At 38.8% G+C, this 14,083-nt stretch overlaps 1 protein-coding gene across 2 annotated transcripts; it reads left to right on the forward strand.

Moving 5' to 3' along the window:
* The first annotated feature begins 1,278 nt into the window (after nt 1-1,278).
* On the forward strand, nt 1,279-12,741 carry ash2l (ash2 like, histone lysine methyltransferase complex subunit). Of its 2 annotated transcripts, XM_023278997.3 has the most exons (17): nt 1,279-1,369; nt 2,290-2,356; nt 2,543-2,688; nt 2,812-2,900; nt 3,021-3,115; nt 3,553-3,648; nt 4,185-4,280; nt 4,398-4,473; nt 4,859-4,876; nt 7,838-7,937; nt 9,147-9,364; nt 9,456-9,623; nt 10,370-10,563; nt 11,591-11,683; nt 11,764-11,862; nt 11,949-12,008; nt 12,103-12,741. In XM_023278997.3, the coding sequence occupies exons 1-17, from the start codon at nt 1,311-1,313 to the stop codon at nt 12,208-12,210; spliced, it is 1,782 nt and encodes a 593-aa protein (XP_023134765.2). In that variant the 5' UTR covers nt 1,279-1,310; the 3' UTR covers nt 12,211-12,741. The 2 variants fall into 2 exon arrangements, with proteins under 2 accessions (XP_023134765.2, XP_023134766.2); XM_023278998.3 differs by lacking the exon at nt 4,859-4,876.
* The last annotated feature ends 1,342 nt before the right edge of the window (nt 12,742-14,083 follow it).

The following is a 14,083-nucleotide window of genomic DNA, read 5'->3' on the forward strand; positions in this document are numbered from 1 at the left end:
ATGGAATGAAATTAAGGATAAACTTCATTTTGGCCTTTTGTTTAGCAACACTAATGGATGTAACCCACAGTCTGCTCCAGTATTCACACAACACATTCACATGTTACAGTCTTGTTTTCACTTATGTCTTCCTCTGCTGGTTACTGCTCTACTACAATATTTTTTACTGATCGGTAAGCTTGGTCAAAGTAACCCAACCGGCTGTGAATGAACCCCTAACAAGTCCTCTGGCACAGTACGAGCAACAGTGCTGACAATGAGTGTACTTACATAACAGTAGAGAAATATTTTGTTTATATCAGCAAAATGCCCCAAAGTATCACAAAGGCACTTGTTCCGCACACAAAATGTCCGCTGTGACATATTTATTAGCTGTAGGGAAGCATTTAGTGTTGCCATGATGTAGAAAGGTGCTATACCAGCTGGTATTTTCATATGTATTAAAACATATCTGAAATGATTTTAATACTGGCGCTGCTGACTTATTTTGCCCAAAGGTGAAAAATGTTGTGCCAAAAACTAATTCTAGGCTTCTTGTTAATGCTGTGCTACCCAGTTTAGAAACATGTACAGCTGCTTTTGTTTGGGTCACAGTCAAAATGTGGAAATATTCAGAACTTTGTCTGTGTCCGTTCTGACAACAAGAAGTTTGTGAAACTAAAATATTCCTTGTGCCTGAGTAATTGTGGCCAAAGAAGTGTTTACAGTTTGTGCAGTAATCAGGCATTACATTAAGAATGATTTTAGGCAATATTGCATAAAATAGTGTCTGGTGTTTAGACTGTATGTGTTTGGTATGTCTAAGATACGTGTTTAGACCGTAATTAACATGATTTACAGATAGGCTTTATATATAAAATGAAGAAATTATTAGAGTTGTCAGTCCTTAAAGCAAATTCAAACTGATAAAAAATAACTAATTAGTGACTTAAATTAAAAAATAATTACATACAAATCTTGAATTAAACCGTTCATTTGTGAACATTTGTAATTAAGATTAAAACAAATAATTAACAAAATACTCTGAAATGAAAGTGTTCAACTGTAAACCTCTTGCAATAAAGAGGAAAATTAATAAATGATGCATCAAAAAACAAAGATTTCTAATTCAAAACAAAATAAAATTGAATAAATATATATTTTTCCTTCATTACCGACTGTAGTGAAGATTTAGATAAATAAATATAACCCTTGATTAGAAAAATTCACATGTGAACCTGCGGTGTCGCTATTGAGCTGAATCTCTAACCTAGAGCTGTAGTCTCGGCCGCATCTTCTCGCGATAAGCTATGTTTTCATTGATTTGAAACATGGCGTCGGAGGTAGAGGCGGGCTGCGCTGCTACGACAGAACCGGAGACAGGAGAGGGGTAAGTCTGCTTCTTCCAACATGTCTTTGATTGTTTAAAGGTGTTGGTTTTCACTCTGGTTATCTGTGAAAATGCAACCTGCATATACGGTCTATTTATGCTATGAAAGCTGTTTGCATACTGGCAAGCTAACTAGCGTTAGCCACCACACAGTGAAGCTGCTTTTCGTAAAGAGAGAACGTGTCTGTATCAACAAACGTGACACTGCAATGTTCCTTTGCCTGTTTTCAAACCTATAAAGTCTACGAATCATAACTTAAGTCTTTTTATGTGTTAATACTTTCCCCATATGCCAGAAATCCATTTCAATGATATCCATTGTCACTACATTATAACTAGACAAGAAACAGTGACGAGAAAACAGGTGAACACATGAATTGGCATGAAATTTGGACCTTTTAATGGGCTTATCGTGTTTCTAAAAAATCAGAAGACTACTAAATAATTGCCATCGACTTCTAGAATTGTACATGACATGAACAAGAAATCTTTAAAGATGTTTGAATATAAAATGGACAACAGAGGGTGCTAACAAAGAACCTTCCACAGTATGGAGAAAATGGGTAGATTTTGGGCTTTAAATAGATTATTAAATTTCCTATTTATGTTTTTTATTTAATTACAGCTGTAATTCTGTATTATTTGTCATGTTGGTTTTTAGCCTTAATATTTAAATTAGTTATGCATATTAAAACGATATTGTAACGGTATAATAATTTTAATTTTTGAACTTGTGAGGTAAATTTCTGTCTAATGAATTCTATTTCTCTATTGAGAAGCTCTTTGGTTGAACATCTGTTGCTTAAAAGTGCTGTGCAAATTGTAATGACTTGACTTGACAATGTGATTTCACATCAGTGAGTTTGTATTAATTGTGTTCTGTGACAAATATTTACACTTAACCTTTTCCTGTCTTTCAGGGATGCTGCATTTGGGGAACTACCCACCACCATGGATACTGAATCATCAAATGGCAAAGAAGGAGTGGTAAAAATGTTATTAATATTATCATAGTGTTGTTTTTAAACTTACATTGTGATTTATATATCACAAAAAAGAAATTAAAAAAATTGTAACATGATGTGCTTGAGTTTATACTTCACAATATATTGTGCAGCCCTGGCTTCTAGCATGTATCATACATGCATAAAAAGCAGACTTTTGTTGTCTCAGGAGGCAACTGGGGAAGGCTCAGAGGCTGCTGATGCTCTCACTGGATCTGGAGATGAGGAGAGTGGGAGGCAACTGGGGGAGGTGGAGCTGCAGTGTGCTTTGTGCATGAAGTGGTTCACAGCAGACACATTTGGCATCGACACTGCGTATGTACAATCAGTGTGTAACGCAATAATTCAGTAGATGGTCACTACAATATCAGCAGCTGTGTGACTGTACTGACATTTTTAATGATGCAGTCTTTGACCTCTTGTCCTCCTCTTCTACAGGACCTGTCTGCCCTTCATGACCAATTATGTGTTTCACTGCAACGTCTGCCATCACAGCGGCAATACATACTTCCTCAGGAAACAAGCAAGTAGGTGTTCTGTGTGCCAGAACCTTCCACTGACCTAACTTTAGCTTTAAGCAAGACTGTAATTGGACACATCATCAGTGTTTTACATCATTCACTGACTGGTGTTATTTTGTGCTTCAGACCTGAAGGAGATGTGTCTCACAGCTTTGGCAAACCTCACATGGCGGTCTAGAACACAAGAAGAGCACCCAAAGACCATGTTCTCCAAAGACAAGGTGGATGTAAAGCCCAGTGAAAGGACTCATTGAATAAACTTTAGCGGCCACAAAATTTTACCTCTTTCAGGCATGCACCCGTTCTGTTCATGTGACTACAACTGAGCCTATGTTTTTCGCGTTTCAGCACCTATATTTGTCTGAAAACATCACAGAAAGCCAAAGCCACCTTTTGTTTGCCAAAATCACACAGTTTTCTCCCTCATTTTAGCCTACAATTTACAACATAACCAACATTTTATATACTAAAAATATTATTTAGAAAAATAATGGCACATCAGTCAATGATGAATATAATTGTTTGTTACAACCCTGCTTGATTTTCAGTTTAGATAATTTCACAAACTGAAACCTGAAAATTTAGAATGTGGGGAGCATGTTTTGGGACTGGGTGCATGACCAATTTTGTATGGAAATGGCTATCTTCTTTTTTGCAGGACATTATACCGTTTATTGACAAGTACTGGGAGTGCATGACAACTCGTCAGAGACCGGGGAAGCTCACCTGGCCCAACAACATAGTGAAGACAATGGTAATCACAATCCAGTACACTGAGAATTTAGATAATGATGCTTTAATCAGGTCTGAAAACCCTATTGTTTACGGTGGCCTTCTCTTAGATGCAAAATCTATTTTCTTGACTTTTAATGTATTTTTAATCTTGACTTTTAATGCACTTTTATGTTTTATTTCTTTTATTTTAATGTATGATCTTAATCTCTACTTTTAAATCATCTTCACAGTTATTTTTCTGAATGTATTTCTTTGCCATTGTAAAGCGCCTTGAATTGCCTTGTGTATGAATTGTGCTATACAAATAAATTTGCCTTGCTTGCCTTTAAATCCTCCATATAAACCCAGTCTGTGTTAATTCAGAGGTTAGGGAGGAATGTTGTCTCCTCCTTAACTTTAAGCATTGAATTTTTACTAATTGTTGTGTTACAAAGTCCAAATATGGACCTCTTTGTGTGAGGACAAGAATGCAACAAATTCCCACGCTGATCGACGTAATATGGCATTATTACTCAAATTGAAATAGATTTGTAAAAGTTGTTGTTTATTTTTCAGAGCAAAGAGCGAGATGTTTTCCTGGTGAAGGAGCACCCTGACCCTGGCAGTAAAGACCCTGAGGAGGAGTACCCCAAATTTGGCCTTTTGGACCAAGTATTTACCGCTTAACTGTTTCAGATATTTAGCATACAGGAGGCGCGTTCCTGCAGAAATCAAAGCATGTTTACATACATTTGATGTCTAATTTCAGTTTATTTTTCCTCTCTGTAGGACCTGGGAAACATTGGACCCTCGTATGACACACAGAAACAGACCACTGCTACTCCCACGACTGGTGGGCTCAATGGTAGGAATATAGAGCAACAAATATTTTCACGGGAAAGAAATAACAGCTAGCACAGGGTTGTGCTCCGTTCTGTTGTATACAGAACATTGTACAGATCAAGAGGTCCTTTTTGTAACAAGTCACAGGCAGTAGAAAGATTGAAGAGTTTATTAATGCTACTATCATAAAATCCTGTGGTTGGTCTGCTTTGCTTTCACACCACGAACAAACTGTACCAGTTTGCTTAGAAACAGACAGCAGCCCTACCTTTCAGGCACCAGAGTTTAACTTTTTCAACAGTCGAAGCAAACGGAAATCACAGAGGTTAGAAGTGTTAACTCCCCAAACTCAGAGTCAGACAGTGTGAAATATGATGACCTTAGTGATTGTGTGCGTTGTGTTCCAGGTGGATCTTCTTTCTCAGGTGAATATGTGGTGTTTTTGCCATCTGAAGCTGATCAGTGTGTTTTGTGTCTTGTAACCCTCTGGATAGAAGTTGGCCCTGAGCTTCCAATCAGAATACAATTTGCCCCAGCCCAAACAGAACCAAACTGATCCTCAATAAGCAACCTGTGGGCAACTTCATCCACGTCCAGTTGTAACCTTCCTGTCTGCTCTTTGCATCTGTTTGGTGCCCCACCCCACCACCTCCCTCTCAAAAGCTTTGTACCAATCGGTGAAAATACCTTCCTCTTCTCTGGCTTGCTGCTAATGGGCTCTGAAATCCCTCAGAATCTCCTGACTGAAATGACACTCTAATCTCCACGGTGTAATAATGTGAGAATGGAGTGCCATTTTTGATTTGCCATTGGCTTTCACCCAATGCTAATTAGCCTCATCCTCTTCCTTGTCCATCTGGAGGACTATTCCTGCCATAACATTGAATTTAAACTGTAAGATTGATGGAAAATTAATTGGATAGTATGTTGATAATCAGTAAAATACAAATATGAAAGTTTGGTACCTATAAAGACAAACTTAATAGTGTCAGGTTTCAGACATTTGGTCAAATACAACAAGCCATCCTGCGAGAATTGATTACAGTATTCTGACATTTTATTGACCAAATGATAAATCAGTACTAATAATTTGTTGCAGCCTTATTGTAGCCAGTGGTGATCACATTTTTAAAAATCACTTTACGTGTTATTAAGGTCAGATATTGATTGCAACTTGATTGTCAATATGTGCTCACATTACAAAAAATCAAAGAAGTCAATGATTAAACATACAACTAAGTACCTGAAGTCTCAGATGTAAAATGATGCTTGACATTTTGTGAACTCTTTAGTTTTCTGTATGTATGCAGAGATATGACTTAAAGCATCATCAGATTTTAGCATGATTCCTAAAAGTAGATAAATAGATCCCAATTCAACAAATGAGACAAAAAAATTGTACAAAGTCATGTATTTATTAATGAAAGTGATCCATTATTGCATATTCGTGAGTGGTAGCTGCTTTATTTAGAAATATGTAAGATAAGAGTTGTCTTTTGCTTTTAGATTTTTGAGTACTCGGTACTAGTACAACAACTGATTTTGTCCTAAAACTAACCAGTGTTCATTGTGGGATGAAGATGATGAGAATCTAACCAGCAGTAGGGAAGGGATATAATTCCAGAAAATGCCAGTAATGAGTTCAGATTAACCACATATCTAGAAAAACTTAATTTTTCACCATTATTTTGTATTTAGTTGGCTTCTCCTGGCTACTGGCATATATGTGAAAACCAGCGATATGTGCATTATCATCAAAATCATGTAGGCCAAACTGACTGCATGCAATCAGTTACTCGTTTGACTGGTGAATATTTATAAGATTTTAAGGAACACTTGCCACTTGATAGACCATAAACAATTATAAGTTACCATGTGACCACTCATAAAACCCATAATTCTCCATGTATTATATTGCTTGCATTGTTGTAAGTCACAAGTGGCTGTTTAACCATCCCATCCAGCAGCATGATTGACACTGAAGTTGACATTAACAGACAAAAATAGTAAGAAGGAGGCCAATCTGCTGCATGTTGAAACAGAAAACTCAGTATTTTGGATGGACTGAAGGCCCAAGGTGGACCATTCACAGTAGCTGAGCATGGTGATGAGTACCTACAAAATACAGAAGATGACCTAAAAACAAAGACCAAGAGAATGAGAGATGAAGTGACATATGCCAGAGATGCCTCAGTATCACTACCCAGAACAAGCCATGTCTTCAGGATGTTCAATACTGAGGGATGAAAGCAGAAGATGCTTCCTCCTGAACAGTTTGGTGACAGCCTTAAGGTTCTTATTAGGCAGGACCAAGGACAGGTCTCCAGTGACACTGATAGACTTTCATCTCTCTTGTCACGGAGCAACTGAATGAGCATAGCCTTTCATGTGCCAGACATAGAAGGATGCATATTGAACGTTCTCTGGAAAAATAACAATTTTGAGCATAATTATGGTATTTCATAAAATGCCAGTAGCCGAAAGAAGCAAAATTACACAGAAAAATAGAGCTAGGATATCTTCTTGTTCTACGATAAAGATTGATTTAAACTCAATACCGAGTATTTTTCCTCCCCAAAGGCATTTATAGCGTCATACTTCCAGTACATCTCCACATCGGGCTGCATAAAGTTAGTTTTACTTACTTAGATAACTATACGGCAAGGTCACACTGAAGAGGTTTTTTGAGAGGCTGATAGTGTTTGGAAAATGCCAAGCGAACTAATTCCTGCCTTTTTGTGCCTGCTGTCTCCCTTTGTACACCAGACGCATAATAACCTGCTTTCACCATGTGTGTGTTTGTGTGTGTGCGTGTTTTGGCAGTCTTGGCATTATTAGTGGGAAAACATTGGGAAAAGTCAGTCCTCAAAAGACAGTGTGTTAGAATCGGTAGTAAGATATTTGTTAAACGTACAATTTTATGGACTGTTTTTAGTGAAAGAGACCAACGTCTGCGGTACTGCTGCTCTTATTATCCTGTTATTATTTACAGCTGACTAAAGCTGATGCAGCTAGTAAAACAGCCCTGCAATAAATCCTCCTGTCCTGAAGAGTCAGAGGTGTCAGGTGTGTTGATTTTCTCAATACCATCGTGTGTCCATAGAATGGTGTTGGTGGCAGGTGCATTGCTTCGTTGGCTGGGTGCATCATGTGACTTGGAGTGTTTTAATTCATTGTCTACCTGAAAAGATATAGAAAAGGTGGTTTAACAAATACTGACTATTCATAAATGGAGGATTTCTTGCAGGACTGTTGGATTAACTGCTTTGGTTATAACTAACAAACTGGCACCTGTATATTACCTTTGCCACTGACTGCCTGTGGTGCTTGTGTGTTTGCCTGTTTTGTTTGGGTTCCATTCTATAATCTGTCTCGTGTCCTTAAAGGTGCTTTGGCCCCTGGCCCAGGAAAAGGAAGAGGGGCCAAACGTAAACAACAGCAGCAACAAGAGGGAGCAGCTGCTGGAGCGACGAAGAGAACACGAAGGTACTGAGTAGGAATTGGCATGAACCCAGTTTACTCTTAGAAGTTCCTGGATGTTTTTGCCACTGTCCCTTTTTTCTCCACTGTGGGCTCATTTCACTGCAATATGAAGTTTCGTGCCTCAATGTAAACAGCACAACCATGGCTAGAAGTGGAGAGAACTCAGAAATTTCTTCCATGCAGTGTGACAGAATACCATAAATCATAAAAAGGCAACAAATTTTGTTTATTTAATTATTTATTTGACAAAAATCGAAAAAAGTGATCGGTTTGACCAACATCTTTTCAAGTGCCTACTGGTGTTCTGAAAAAAAAAATGTTAGCTTTACATACTATAGATATTTATCTCATTTTAAATTTGTTTCTGTACTTGTCTCCTCTCTGCTGTGTGGAAGTGCAGCCACCAAAAAAGTCGCAGAAAATTTGCCACTTGACTGTTAGTCACAGCTGAGTCATTAATGGCTTTATATGATTACGCCGAAGAGCACAGAATTTTATTTTTAAGATGACATGCCTTTCAAACCTACGAGAAGGTTTAATACACAAATACTGTTCCAAGGACACAATTTGGGTGTGCCTTGTCATTTTATTCTATTGACTGAATGACATTTTCTCAATAAAGTTGGGAAAAAAGGTTTTATTCTGTTACGTTTCCAGGACATTAGTTGCAGATGTCCAAAAAGTTGTATTCTAATAAAATGCTTTGTGACATGTTAACATGCATCTTATTGGACTTTATTACTTTATTAGGGTCCGAGCACCAACGGTGCGAAGACTCTATTGAAATGCAAGGAATTATTTATTTATTAATTTATTACTCTGCCAAGGAGCGCGGTTTGTCTCACTGTCTGTTCGCAACATTACTCAAAAATGGACTAATGAATTTGGATGAAATTTTCAGGGAAGGTCAGAAATGACACAATGACCAAGTGATTCGATTTTGGCAGTGATGCGGCTTATAGTCAGGATGCACGGATTTATAGTGCTGTAATTTCTGATCATCAATAACTAATAAACAAATGCTGCATTTTTTTTAAAAAAATGCTGCATTTCTGACAGTGCTATATGAGGGCATGAACAGCCTTGGCGGAGTACTGTGCTCTCTTATTGCTGCTGTTGTTTTAAACTGTCAAGTTAGAATGATTTCATTCAAATTGAAGATTGTGCGTATGACCACAGCTTAAATTAACATCTCTTCCCCTCTTGTCACAGTGACCCTCTGTTCTCGGCCCAGCGGCTGCCTCCTCATGGTTACCCACTAGAGCACCCATTTAATAAGGATGGATACCGTTACATCCTGGCAGAACCGGACCCCCACGCTCCGGACCCAGAGAAGCTGGAGCTGGACTGCTGGGCCGGCAAACCCATACCTGGTGATCTGTACAGAGCCTGTCTGTACGAGAGGGTGCTGCTGGCCTTACACGACAGAGGTATTCAGCACGCAGGAAGAAAATGAAAGGAAAAAGTAGTTTGTTTACATTGTATAATGTATTTGAAATGTTGTTTATGTTCACGTTGCAGCCCCTCAGTTGAAAATCTCTGACGACCGTCTAACGGTGACTGGAGAGAAAGGTTACTCCATGGTCCGAGCTTCCCACGGTGTGCGGAAAGGCTCCTGGTACTTTGAGGTTTCTGTTGATGACATGCCTCCAGAGACTGCAGCCAGACTGGGCTGGTCTCAACCACTTGGTCAGTAGCCTTCATATGAACCTTTGCACATTTAGGAAAAATGTGGATTGTTTATGATCAGACTCTAGAGTAAAAAGACACAAAACAAAGTGCTAATAACACTCAAAATTATATAAATTGGCTGTAAACAATTGAAAGAACATTTTACTTTGCAGTTTATACATTCCCACACTATCCTGACTCATTTTCAAGAAGAAATATGACACCTAGATTGAGATTCTGTATATGAGCCAGATAGACCTTACCTTATTATACAGTTATGTTTATTTATACCTTAGTTGCTGCGTGAAAGACCAGAGTTATGCTTTTTAGCGTGTCTTTCTGCAAACATTTTTTTTCCTATTTAACAAAATATGTCCATATTTTTCTTGTGCATTTTTATTTGTTACACTTAATGACCTTAATGAATTCTAAATCAGTACAGAAAGTTAGTGATTGCAGCATACTACACCAAACCTGGTTATTTTATGCTGAAATGATAACACATGGAGGAGACCAGTGTGCATCTGCACATTTATATTTCATTTCTGAAAATAGAATTTTTGTCATATAAGGCAAAATTAGTTTCAACAGAAGAAGAACCCACTTTTCATTCAGCATTTCTTTCCATGATATTTATAAATGCAGTCTTATGCAATAAAAGGCTACACTGAGGTTAAAGAAGGCTTTGCGGGGAAACACAGTCTTGTTCTTTTGTCAGAAGAATTCTTAAAATGTTAACACATTTCTCCATCTCTGCATCTTAGGTAACCTGCAGGCTCCTTTGGGTTATGACAAGTTCAGCTACTCATGGCGCAGTAAGAAGGGCACACGGTTTCACCATTCAAAAGGAGAGCATTACTCCTCAGGCTATGGTCAGGGAGACACGCTAGGCTTCTTCATAGAGCTGCCTGACGAGACAGAGACAGCCAAGGCTCTGCCTGATACATACAAGGACAAGGTAAGCCCTGAAATGAGAAGCACTTCAGCGAAACCAGCAGCTCTGACATCTGTGGAGCAATCAGAGCATTCTGTTCCCATTTCAGTTAAAATCAAGCATTTTCGGTTGTTGGCCTTAAACTATGAAATAGTCACTCACTCCATTGTCATCTTTAAAACTTGACCTGTTGTTACAGAGGCATGACTTATCCTCGGGGGCTGCACAGTGGCGTAGTGGTTAGCACTTTCGCCTTGCAGCGAGAAGGTCCCTGGTTCGCGTCCCGGCTTTCCCGGGATCTTTCTGCATGGAGTTTGCATGTTCTCCCTGTGCACGCGTGGGTTCTCTCCGGGTACTCCGGCTTCCTCCCACAGTCCAAAAATATGCTGAGGTTAATTGATTATTCTAAATTGCCCGTAGGTGTGAATGTGAGAGTGCTTGTTTGTCTTTGTATGTAGCCCTGCGACAGACTGGCGACCTGTCTAGGGTGTCCCCTGCCTTCGCCCGAGTAAGCTGGGATAGGCTCCAGCACCCCCCGCGACCCTAGTGAGGATTAAGCGGTGTATAGATAATGGATGGATGGATGGACTTATCCTCGGTGCAATGCTGTTGTGTTTTTAGTATTTTATCAACATGCTTTTATTAATTTACATACATTACCATTCAAAAGTTTGGGGTCACCCAGGCAATTTCATGTTTTACATGAAAACTCACACTTTTACTCATGTGCTAAAATAATTGCACAAGGGCTTTCCAATAATCAATTAGCCTTTGAACACCATTAGCTAACACAATGTAGCATTAGAACACAGGAGTGATGGTTGCTGGAAATGTTCCTCTGTACCTCTATGTAGATATTCCATTGAAAATCAGCTGTTTCCAGCTAGAATAGTCATTTACCACATTAACAATGTCTAGACTGTATTTCTGATTCATTTAATGTTATCTTCATTGAAAAAAATGCAATTCTTTCATAAATAAGGACATTTCTAAGTGACCCCAAACTTTTGAACTGTAGTGTATACCCTCTGAATTGTTTTTCTCTTTTAAGGCACTAATCAAGTTCAAGAGCTACCTGTATTTTGAAGAGAAGGACTACGTGGACAAAGCAGAGAAAAGCCTCAAGTCAATGAGCCCCAGCAGGGTTAGAAACTAGAATAACTGCAGTTACAAAACCTGTTGCCATTTGCTGCTTAACATTAACTCATAAAACCTGTTTTTCAGATGGTATTCTATAAAAATGGAGTGAATCAAGGTGTCGCATATGAAAACCTCTTTGAAGGGCTCTACTTCCCCGCTATCTCTCTGTACAAGAGCTGTACGGTCAGTACATGTACTGCATGAGCACGTTTGTTTTTTTTTTTTTTTGCTTTTCTAGATTGTTAATGTTTATTCTTGTCTCTGTTCAGGTGTCTGTCAATTTTGGGCCACATTTCAAATACCCTCCAAAGGATGTTAAGTACCAACCGGTGAGAGATTCCTTCCCAGATGACCTTAAAGACCTCACATCCTGCCAGCTATTGTTTCAGCTGTCATCTGTAAATGTGTTTTTTCCTGTTTCAGATGAGTGATATGGGATGGGGAGCCGTGATTGAACACACGCTGGCTGACATGCTGTACCACGTGGAGACGGAAGTGGACGGAAGACGCAGTCCTCCGTGGGAAGGATGAAGACCTGAACTCAGTACTTGTGCACCCTAGACAAAACATTGCTCCACCTTTACACAGTAAAATTCAAGCACCACGTACTGCAGTAAACAGTAGTTCAAAGAGCCACCGTTGCAGCTCCTGTGATGTTCATTTAGCAAACAAAAAGTTACCAGCTGTAGAGCTATTACGCTGAGTTAATAATGGATTCGTTTGCCATCAGGAGACATTCTGCACCGAAATTTTGATAACTAAATTTACTTACCTTTGGTGCTTTGGCGTCAAATGTATATTTTAGAGTTGTTATGCTGTAGCAAGAACTTACTGGAGGACAGTTTAACACATATTTTGGATAGTATGCTGAACCTTCGATGTTCGGCAGCCAAACGGACCCACTTCAGCATTTCACACTGTCACTCTGTAGACAGGAGTTGATTCTGCTGTCTTTAATGCTCTTTGTTGTTTGCTAACTTTATTTGTTTGATAATGTGTGCCATTTCTTCACTCTTTTATACTCTTGGTTAAATAAAAAAATGCTACATTGACAAAGTTGAACTGATTAATGAAATTTTTATTTCAAGAAAAAAAAATCTAGTCTTTTACGGTAAAGAAATGTTTCCCAACGCTTCTGGCGTATAATAGTAGCGAGGTTAAGTGACTTTTGACTTCAAGTCATGATGAAAAGGTCGCTTTTGGTATGGAAGTACCTTAGGGTCATACAAATAAATTTATCCTAAGACACAAGTGAGATCACATTTTGGCAGCCATTTTTAAAATGGCCGCCCATCATACTTGAGAGGCCCATATCTTTGCTTCTGTTATACCTATAATAGTAAACTTGATGTCAAAGTGCATACTTTTGGGGTCAAGGAATCTAATAAAATAAGTTCCAAGACTTAAAAAAAAAACATATTCTCCTCACCATGACAACTGAAAGTACAATATGCAATTTATCCTAAAAAAACACATACCAAAAACAGTCGATTCACAATTCAATAATTTAATAAATAACAACTTAAAGTGTTTAATATGTGTATTATGGATGCAGAGAAACTGAGTAGTGAGACAAGTTCATAACTACAATCATGGAAAAAATGAGTAGACCACTCTCGTTTTCTTCATTTTCTTGTTCATTTTAATGCCTGGTACCACTAAAGGTATATTACCTGAAGAATACGATGAACACAACAAAAATGCAGCTGATTAAATAATACTTTATGTCCTATTTGACATGCTGAAGCTTAATTGTATTCCCAGGGTATATAAGAGGCCATTTCATGTCATAAGCAGCACTTGCACATGCAAAGGCTTAGAGTGGTTTCCTGCTGACATTCAAGTCAGAAGTTGTCAGCTCTCACATAATGCGTAAAAACTAAAGAATTATGTGAAGCCACAAAGGCAGCCATCTTGGCACTGCTGGAAATTGGCATGAGTGAGAGACAGGTAGCGAAAAAACTGAAGATCTCCAAGACAGCCATTCATTACACAATAAAAAACGAGCCCACCATGGTTCTACCAAACTGCTAGCTGGTCGCAGCAGGAAACGTCTTTCTACCCACCAAATGACCATCACTCATCCGTCCCTGTGTCAGGAATCGTCGTCAGACCTCCAGGGATGAATCCACTTTTCGATTGATGCCCATTCCAACCAACTTACTGCTTAGGGGAAGCCTGGAGAAGCTGCAAACCAGACTGTCTGCCCCTACAGTAAAACATGGCAGTGGATCAGTCTGGGTGGAACAGGGCCAATGAAACAGGTCATGTACAGGGCTACTCTTGAAAACAGTCTTCTCCCATCAGCTGGAAAACTCTTTCCGGCCTCCAATGACTAGATTTTCCAACAAGACAATGCCCCTTGCCACACGGCAAGGTCAGTTAAAGCCTGGATGGAGAACCA

Source organism: Amphiprion ocellaris, chromosome 17 (assembly GCF_022539595.1).
Source record: "Amphiprion ocellaris isolate individual 3 ecotype Okinawa chromosome 17, ASM2253959v1, whole genome shotgun sequence".
Classification (NCBI taxonomy): domain Eukaryota; kingdom Metazoa; phylum Chordata; class Actinopteri; family Pomacentridae; genus Amphiprion; species Amphiprion ocellaris.

Excerpts from the sequence above, each read along its gene's own strand:
- ash2l (XM_023278997.3), top strand. The coding sequence starts at position 1,311 with ATGGCGTCGGAGGTAGAGGCGGGCTGCGCTGCTACGACAGAACCGGAG. Across the intron at positions 9,365-9,455 it reads GCTGGCCTTACACGACAGAG|CCCCTCAGTTGAAAATCTCT; the intron begins GTATTCAGCACG and ends TTCACGTTGCAG. Across the intron at positions 11,863-11,948 it reads CTCTGTACAAGAGCTGTACG|GTGTCTGTCAATTTTGGGCC; the intron begins GTCAGTACATGT and ends GTCTCTGTTCAG.